The sequence below is a fragment of the Dunckerocampus dactyliophorus genome, chromosome 21, assembly GCF_027744805.1.
Source record: "Dunckerocampus dactyliophorus isolate RoL2022-P2 chromosome 21, RoL_Ddac_1.1, whole genome shotgun sequence".
NCBI lineage: Eukaryota > Metazoa > Chordata > Actinopteri > Syngnathiformes > Syngnathidae > Dunckerocampus > Dunckerocampus dactyliophorus.
In genome coordinates, this window is record NC_072839.1 from 6,861,209 (window position 1) to 6,870,171 (window position 8,963).

The 8,963-nt window shown below is 36.3% G+C and overlaps 1 protein-coding gene across 1 annotated transcript; it reads left to right on the forward strand.

Moving 5' to 3' along the window:
- Positions 1-94: 94 nt before the first annotated feature.
- On the forward strand, positions 95-8,737 carry LOC129174186 (MORN repeat-containing protein 3-like). The gene is made up of 5 exons (XM_054765897.1): positions 95-5,360; positions 5,443-5,600; positions 7,537-7,693; positions 7,765-7,949; positions 8,031-8,737. Exons 1-5 carry the CDS (start codon positions 5,141-5,143, stop codon positions 8,094-8,096), a joined length of 786 nt encoding a protein of 261 aa, XP_054621872.1. The 5' UTR covers positions 95-5,140; the 3' UTR covers positions 8,097-8,737.
- Positions 8,738-8,963: the final 226 nt, after the last annotated feature.

Here is an 8,963-nt window from a genome sequence, read left to right on the forward strand (position 1 = left end):
CGACAAAGTATTAGGGACACATTAAAAACACATTTAAAACACATAAGACCCCCCTTTTCACAGGTGTCTCGGGCAAATTCATAACTTGACAACATTTTTCTCGTAAATTGATGACTTTATTCTCGAAATCTCAGATTGTTTTGAATATGGCCCTAATACTCAGTCCTAGTCTGTAAATTGTGAATAAAATCGTAAATTTATGAGTGTTTTCTCGTAAATTTACGACTTTATTCTCGAAATCTCAGGTTTTTTTCAACGTGGCCCTAATACTCAGTCGTAGTCTATAAATTCAAAGAATAAAATCGTAAATTTACGACTTTTTTCTCAGAAATTTACGACTTTATTCTCGAAATCTCAGGTTTTTTTCAACGTGGCCCTAATACTCAGTCGTAGTCTGTAAATTCAAAGAATAAAATCGTAGATTTACGACTTTTTTCTCGTAAATTTATGACTTTATTCTCGAAATCTCAGGTTTTTTTCAATGTGGCCCTAATACTCAGTCGTAGTCTGTAAATTAAAAGAATAAAATCGTAAATTTACGACTTTTTTCTCGTAAATTTACGACTTTTTCCCGAAATCTCAGCTTTTTTTCAACGTGGCCCTAATACTCAGTCGTAGTCTATAAATTCAAAGAATAAAATCGTAAATTTACGACTTTTTTCTCATAAATTTACGACTTTATTCTCGAAATCTCAGGTTTTTTTCAATGTGGCCCTAATACTCAGTCGTAGTCTGTAAATTAAAAGAATAAAATCGTAAATTTACGACTTTTTTCTCAGAAATTTACGACTTTATTCTCGAAATCTCAGGTTTTTTTCAACGTGGCCCTAATACTCAGTCGTAGTCTGTAAATTAAAAGAATAAAATCGTAAATTTACGACTTTTTTCTCGTAAATTTACAGCTTTATTCTCGAAATCTCAGGTTTTTTTCAATGTGGCCCTAATACTCAGTCGTAGTCTGTAAATTAAAAGAATAAAATCGTAAATTTATGAGTGTTTTCTCGTAAATTTACGACTTTATTCTCGAAATCTCAGGTTTTTTTCAATGTGGCCCTAATACTCAGTCGTAGTCTGTAAATTAAAAGAATAAAATCGTAAATTTACGACTTTTTTCTCAGAAATTTACGACTTTATTCTCGAAATCTCAGGTTTTTTTCAATGTGGCCCTAATACTCAGTCGTAGTCTGTAAATTAAAAGAATAAAATCGTAAATTTACGACTTTTTTCTCAGAAATTTACGACTTTATTCTCGAAATCTCAGGTTTTTTTCAACGTGGCCCTAATACTCAGTCGTAGTCTGTAAATTCAAAGAATAAAATCGTAAATTTACGACTTTTTTCTCGTAAATTTACAGCTTTATTCTCGAAATCTCAGATTGTTTTCAATGTGGCCCTACTACTCAGTCGTAGTCTGTAAATTAAAAGAATAAAATTGTAAATTTACAAGTGTTTTCTTATAAATTTACGACTTTATTCAAGAAATCTCAGATTGTTTTCAATGTGGCACTAATACTCAGTCATAGTCTGTAAATTAAAACAATAAAATTGTAAATTTCCGACTTTTTTTTGTAAATTTACGACTTTATTCTCGTTAATTTACGACTTTATTCTCGAAATCTCAGATTTTTTTCGATGTGGCCCTAGTACTCAGTCGTAGTCTGTATATTAAAAGAATAAAATGGTAAATTTATGACTTTTTTCTCGTAAATTTACGACTTTATTCTTGAAATCTCAGATTGTTATCAATGTGGCCCTATTACTCAGTTGTAGTCTGTAAATTAAAAGAATAAAATGGTAAATTTACGACATTTTTCTCGTAAATTTACGACTTTATTCTCGAAATCTCAGATTTTTTTCAATGTGGCCCTAATACTCAGTTGTAGTCTGTAAATTAAAAGAATAAAATGGTAAATTTACGACTTTTTTCTCCTAAATTTATGACTTTTTTCTCGAAATCTCAGCTTTTTTTCAATATGGCCCTCTTACTCAGTCATAGTTTGTAAATTTACAAGAATAAAATCTCTTAATTTATTCTCAAAATCTCAGATTTTTTTTTCAACGTGGCACCAAATAGGAGCCAATAGCATGCTCCTGTTTTCACGTCCCTTCTCTGCTACTCACCGCTCCTCACCTTGCCCTCTCAACTACAATGGGAGCCCATCAGCTGATAGTAAACAAGCCTAAACTCAATGATAATCAATCCATGTCCACTTAAGGGTGTCATTGATCTTTGTTTTCCACCCTCAGCAACTGACATACAGGAAGCCCAACGCATAAAAGCTGATTTTTATAAGAAAGCAGCTTGCATACAGAAACCGTAAAGTTGGAAATTCAAGATTAGATTAACGGGATACAAAAAAAACCACACTAAATATGACTGTAATTAATTAACAACAATTAATGCACTAATTTGACACCTCTAATTTGTATATATAGTTATACTGTTTACAAAACTGGGGGAATAGGTTAAGGCTTTGGCAGGGAGAAAAGCCAAAAGAGCCAATAGCAGTTTTTGCTTTTTTACTAGTTGTTACGCACACTTTATATTATTTTGTATGTAATACAAGTGAATAAGTACATTGCTTTGTTGTTATCTTATATTTTATGTCTTATATTGTTGTATTAAATACTGTTAACTAGGGGTGTTCACAAAAAAAGCCGATACACAAGATTGGGCCTACGAGAACGAGACGAAACAGGATTTTAACTTTACTTTTAAGAAAACATCAAAAAAATATATAACAATATATTGCGATCTACTAATCATTTCTACTACCTTACTCTTCTGCACTCTGTGTGTATGCTAGTGGCCCCGCCTCCACCCACCGAGACAAAGAGACCGTTTGACTGACGAAAGGGCTCACTGCCGTTGTTCTACGGAACAAACGCGCCAAGGTGCACAGCCTGTTTGGAGGCGAGAGACGAGGAAAACAAACACGGCAATGCACTGAAGCTGGCACAATTATCGAGTTCATTCAGATTCATTCATTTATGATCATGACTAGTTGTCACGCATGACTAGTTGTTTTAATCTCACGAGATCTTGCGATACCGCTGCTGTTAAACGGTCCACAATGAAATGTCCTGGCACATTTTTTTTTTGTTTGCCTAAAATCCTGTCCTCAAATTGTAATCATGATCAACAAATTTAAGGCAAAAATCAGTCAATAATCTTGGAAAAGAGTTTTGGAATCAGTGATACTGGCCCTGCATGTACTTGGTATCGGACTGATAATCAAATTTTGAGTACCGCCCGCCTCCAGTCCATGTACAATATCGTAAAAAGTGCCATTACCGTGTCATCCGTAGCAACCAACGGCCTCACATTCCTCCCACACTAGCATTAGCAGTGAGTGCTTTTTTTAAAAGCACTCTGAATGATGTCACTCTCCTTGTCACGTCGTGACATCATCAGGTGTCACAGACCAAAAGTCTCTGTGATGTCATCGGTTCGCGTTCAGGAACCTTCCTGTCATGGCGCTCGCCGCCTTTCCAATGAGCATGGTCGTCCTCAATAACATGTCCTGTTCCAAAATACACCAAGCATCTTTGTTTCCTCAACTTTGAGACAAGCCAGTACATTTGGACGGGTGATTATAGTTTGTCCCAAGCCCCAAACATCAGTTCATGACATCGTTTTATTTCCCTCCACTGCCCTTTCCCATCTTCTGAATGGAGTTGCTTAGTTCAGTCTACCAGACATCACGCCCGTGTACTTGTTACTAAACTCCATTCATCTCCATTCAGGTACGAGTTGCATGATCTAGATGCAATCTATCTAGATGGATGTTCATCCGAATGCATTGATGTTCAAATACAAATGGCTGGGTGCCTCGGTAGCTTCAGTGTTAACCTGATTGTGATAGTTTGAACACATTATACCACATTTTTAATGCAATTTGTACATTTTTTGTATTTTTTTTACAGTTCTGCGCAAAAGTCTGTGGTCATTGTTAGGTTTTTATGAAAAGTAAAAGCACTGACTTTAAATTGTTGGTTTTGTTTGAACAAATATACAGAATAAAACCCAACATTATTATACTACAAAAGGCCGCAGACCTCCGCCAAGCGCCCCCCCGCCCATATTGTGAGTTATACCATAAATATTAGTCCTACATTTATGTTATATACATATTTAGATTCATTGTCCATGAAAACATACCATTAGCAATTGGATTCTGAATGATATCAATGTTAGTTCAGTAGTTATTCACGAAAATCGCATTTTTTGTAATGGCGGTTTTCGTCCGGATATACTGTAGCTGCATAGCTTTTGAAGATACAACAAATCCGTTGGCACGCTCCAGATTCCACAGTGTCTCGGCGATATGTAATGAATGAATGAAAATTCCAAAGGTCCCCTGTTTTTTTTCATGTTCTGGATCCGAATTATTCCATTATCTGGATCAGTCTTTGATGTTTTGTCCTGTATTTTTTATTTTCCAAGTGCTCTGACCATTTTGTGGAGTTACTGTATATGCCACAGGTGTCAAACACAAGGCCCGGGGGCCAGATGTGGCCCGCTACATCATTTTACGCGGCCCGCGAAACCCTTGGAATAATGCATGTCAACAATGCACTTCACCTCTTGCCCTTCTAAATGTATTTGATCCGTCATTTTGGCAGAAAAATTGCACTGCATGCGGTTCTTCCAAACGTCAGTGTTGTCTAACCATCCAGCAAGATATTCCAAGCATTTTTCAAAAACAAATACTTGAATGTCTGCTTGTCACCATGACATTCTCACTTCACTTCTCATTTCGAAGTTATCCATCAATTTGTTAGTACAAATGTAATAATCTAATGCATGGGCAACTGTGTAATCCTATTATGGGGTTATATTCTTATTTAGATTCAACTGCAATGTGGCCCTCAATGAAAATGAGTTTGACACCCCTGATATATGCACAAATGCCGAAAATGGTCCTATCTCGCAATGTTAAAGAGTCCTTTAAAAAAAAATCCTGGATCCCGACGGTGATCCGGGACACCCCCACATCCAATTTCCGCCAATTGCTGAAAATGTCATCCAAATTCATCACTTTTCAAGTTATTTTGAACACAAACAAACAGATAAAACGGCAAAAACACAACCTCCTTAGCGGAGGTAATTATCAAGTAATTTGAGTGATGACATCGACATGTCAATTACTTCTCCGATGTTCCAATGTTCTATTTATGTCCTAGCTAGGTCTTTCACTAAGGTGACCCCAGGGATGCCATTCCTGAAAAAAGCTCGACAGATTCCAGGCCGTTTCACAGTGATAGATAATAAAGCAAAGAAATCGGGGCTGCGTGGAACAGTATTCTCAGTCAATGGCGATAACTATACTGGAGAGTGGCTGGACAACAAGAAACATGGTGAGTGAAGTAAAAATGTTTCCACGAAATACAGAATGCGTTGTTTTCTGTATTCTACCGTGTTGGTTTGTGGCTATTTCAGGCTGGGGAACCCAGGAGTGGAAGATGTCTGGTGCCCTTTACAATGGCGAGTGGAAGTTTGGGAAACATGAGGGACATGGCATCTATAGTGTACTTCTACCGGACACAAAGACGTACGTGACGCAGTACTGTGGCGAGTGGAAAAATGGAATGAAGCACGTATGTATATCAAATCAATTTCAACTCAGAACCTAGAGCCATTTAATGGGAAATGATGAGTTTTTTTTGTTATAGAGTAATCCCTTGTTTATCACGGTTAATTACGTCCAGACCCGTGTGCGATGAAGTGAATTTCTGCAAAGCACGATTCAATATTAAGTCTTTCAATACCGAAGACGCAGTTATACGTTTTTAGAAGCCCCGACGCCCGATCCCAACAACGTATTTACACGTCTTTTAAGTTTTTTTGGCGCGGGAGGCTAAAGGAGGTGATGATGCAACTCCTCACCAATGGATTAAGGCTTGAGAGCAATTTTAAATGCCATAAAAGCGGCAACTGGGTGGCAGAAGTGCGTCGTGACAGGAAGGAGAAACAGGGAGCACTAAAATAAATTTACAATCTTATTCTCATAGAATAAAGTCGTAAATTTATGAGAAAAAAGTTGTAAATGTATGAGAAAAAATGTTGTACATTTCCAACTTACTTTTTTCTCGTACATTTCCGGGAATAAAGTCGTACATTTTCGAGAAAAAAGGTGTAAATGTATGAGGAAAAAATGTTGTATATTTCCAACTTACTTTTTTCTCGGAAATTTACGACTTTATTCTCATAAATTTCCGAGAATAAAGTCGTAAATTTCCGAGAATAAAGTCGTAAATTTCCGAGAAAAAAGTTGTAAATGTATGAGAAAAAATGTTGTACATTTCCAACTTACTTTTTTCTCGTACATTTCCGAGAATAAAGTCGTAAATTTCCAAGAAAAAATGTTGTACATTTCTAACATACTTTTTTCTCGGAAATTTACAACTTCATTCTCAGAAATTTATGAGAATAAAGTCATAAATTTCCGAGAAAAAAGTTGTAAATGTATGAGAAAAAATGTTGTACATTTCCAACTTACTTTTTTCTCGTACATTTCCGAGAATAAAGTCGAAAAATTTCAGAGAAAAAATGTTGTACATTTCCAACGTACTTTTTTCTCGGAAATTTACGACTTTATTCTCAGAAATTTATGAGAATAAAGTCGTAAATTTCCGAGAAAAAAGTTGTAAATGTATGAGAAAAAATGTTGTATATTTCCAACTTACTTTTTTCTCGGAAATTTACGACTTTATTCTCAGAAATTTACGAGAATAAAGTCGTAAATTTCTGAGAAAAAAGTTGTAAATGTATGAGAAAAAATGTTGTATATTTCCAACTTACTTTTTTCTCGGAAATTTACGACTTTATTCTCAGAAATTTATGAGAATAAAGTCGTAAATTTCCGAGAAAAAAGTTGTAAATGTATGAGAAAAAATGTTGTATATTTCCAACTTACTTTTTTCTCGGAAATTTACGACTTTATTCTCAGAAATTTACGAGAATAAAGTCGTAAATTTCTGAGAAAAAAGTTGTAAATGTATGAGAAAAAATGTTGTATATTTCCAACTTACTTTTTTCTCAGAAATTTACGACTTTATTCTCGTAAATTTCTGAGAAAAAAGTTGTAAATGTATGAGAAAAAATGTTGTATATTTCCAACTTACTTTTTTCTCGGAAATTTACGACTTTTTTCTCAGAAATTTACGAGAATAAAGTCGTAAATTTCCGAGAAAAAAGTTGTAAATGTATGAGAAAAAAAGTTGTACATTTACGAGAGAAAAAAAAGTTGTAATATTACAAGAATAAAGTTGTAAATTTACAAGAATAAAGTCGTAATATTACGAGTCAGAGGGAAAATACAGCGTAGCTCTTCACGTAAATTTACGACTTTATTCTCGAAATCTCTGTTTTTTTGGTTGTTTTTTTTTAATGTGGCCCTAATACTCTGTCGTAACTATGTCATTTGCACAACAGCAACTGTAACTGGACAATTGTTATTGCATGTTGACATCCCAAAGGTTTGACTCGGACTTACACTCACTGACATTCATTCCTTCTTATGTATATTCTTAGGGACATGGTTCATTCTTTTATGCGACTGCAGTTTATGAGGGGGAGTGGAGTGAAGACAATCGTAGCGGTTGGGGGAGACTGACCTATAAGACTGGCGATGTCTACGAGGGCGAGTGGCTGGGGGACAAGGAGCACGGAATGGGCGTCCTGCAGTTTGGTAAGTACTTAAAAGATCGAAAAATGATCCCGATAGATTGATGAAAGATGTAACTTCACCCCCTCTTTAAGATAATGGCAACTGGTATGAAGGATCTTGGAAGAACGGCAAGAAAAGCGGTCATGGAAAGTTCTACTATGCTGACAAAGGTCTGATTTATGAAGGCCTTTGGGTGGAGGGAGATGCAAAATGTGGCACTCTGTCTGATTTTGGGAGAGAAGAAGCACCATACCCACCCAAGTATCCAATTCCAGAGGTAACGTTTGAACTGCATTGCCGTCATTTACTGCAAACAAGGGAAACAAATCGTCACAAAAATGTCTTCTTTCCCTTCAAGATCACACTAGTGGACATGCGAACGGTTTTAACAGACGCCGAGTCAGTATACCTGGATCAGACATGACGCGCAAGAAGAAAAGGAACAGTTTTCATCGATGATTTCTTCTGTGTGTGGATTTACGATACGGACACCATGAAATCTACTGAAACAGAAAATAGTTCAAGTCACCCTTCCGTGGAAGCCAAAACATGGAGTGTGACGATACTTGTGTTTCTATTTCTTTTAACACACATTAAAAGTGAGGGACAGGAAGTGTGCCTCGTGTTACGCATCTACTCTGCAAACAAATACAGCAAGGAGAAGCCAGAGCCCGGAGAGCCTCTTCCATCGTCTGGGAACACTCGGCCTTCCTGGTGAAATAAGTAAACGGACAAAGTGGATAGGATACAAGTTGAAACTAGGAATGCTACACTTTAACCAATAGGGCACTTTCCTTTACTAAAAACTAAATAATCATTCACTGTTCAAACTTACTGTTGCACTTTCCTGAAAAGAAACACTGTAAACCGGGCGGGGGGGTGTCAAAAATGCGCCCCGAGGGCCATTCTCGGCCCGGAGCTCATTCTTAATTGGCTTGTCACCTATAACACAAAGTTAACGTTTTGTTCAGATATATCGCGCGTATTAGCTTACAGTGCGTTGGTTTTTAGCATCTTGAATGTACAAACGCATCAAAGAATTGTAATCAGCAGTTTGCAGTTTTTCTATGTTTAATGACAAAAAAATGATTAAAGCTGTTTACACAAAAAGTTCTGCATTTTGCATTTTGTTTCTTTACTGTACGCCTTGGATTGTTTGTGATCTCTGTTTAGTACGGATGTCCGATATTGGCTTTTTTTGCCGATAACTGATAAGCCCATATTGTCCAACTCTCAATTTCCGATTCATCAACCGATACTGATACCGATATGTGTAACCTCGCATATCTCC

Bases quoted from the DNA above. Each gene is read 5' to 3' on its own strand.
- LOC129174186 (XM_054765897.1), top strand. From the start codon at position 5,141: ATGTCAATTACTTCTCCGATGTTCCAATGTTCTATTTATGTCCTAGCT. The intron at 5,361-5,442 runs GTGAGTGAAGTA...TGGCTATTTCAG, and splicing joins GCTGGACAACAAGAAACATG to GCTGGGGAACCCAGGAGTGG. The intron at 5,601-7,536 runs GTATGTATATCA...GTATATTCTTAG, and splicing joins GGAAAAATGGAATGAAGCAC to GGACATGGTTCATTCTTTTA.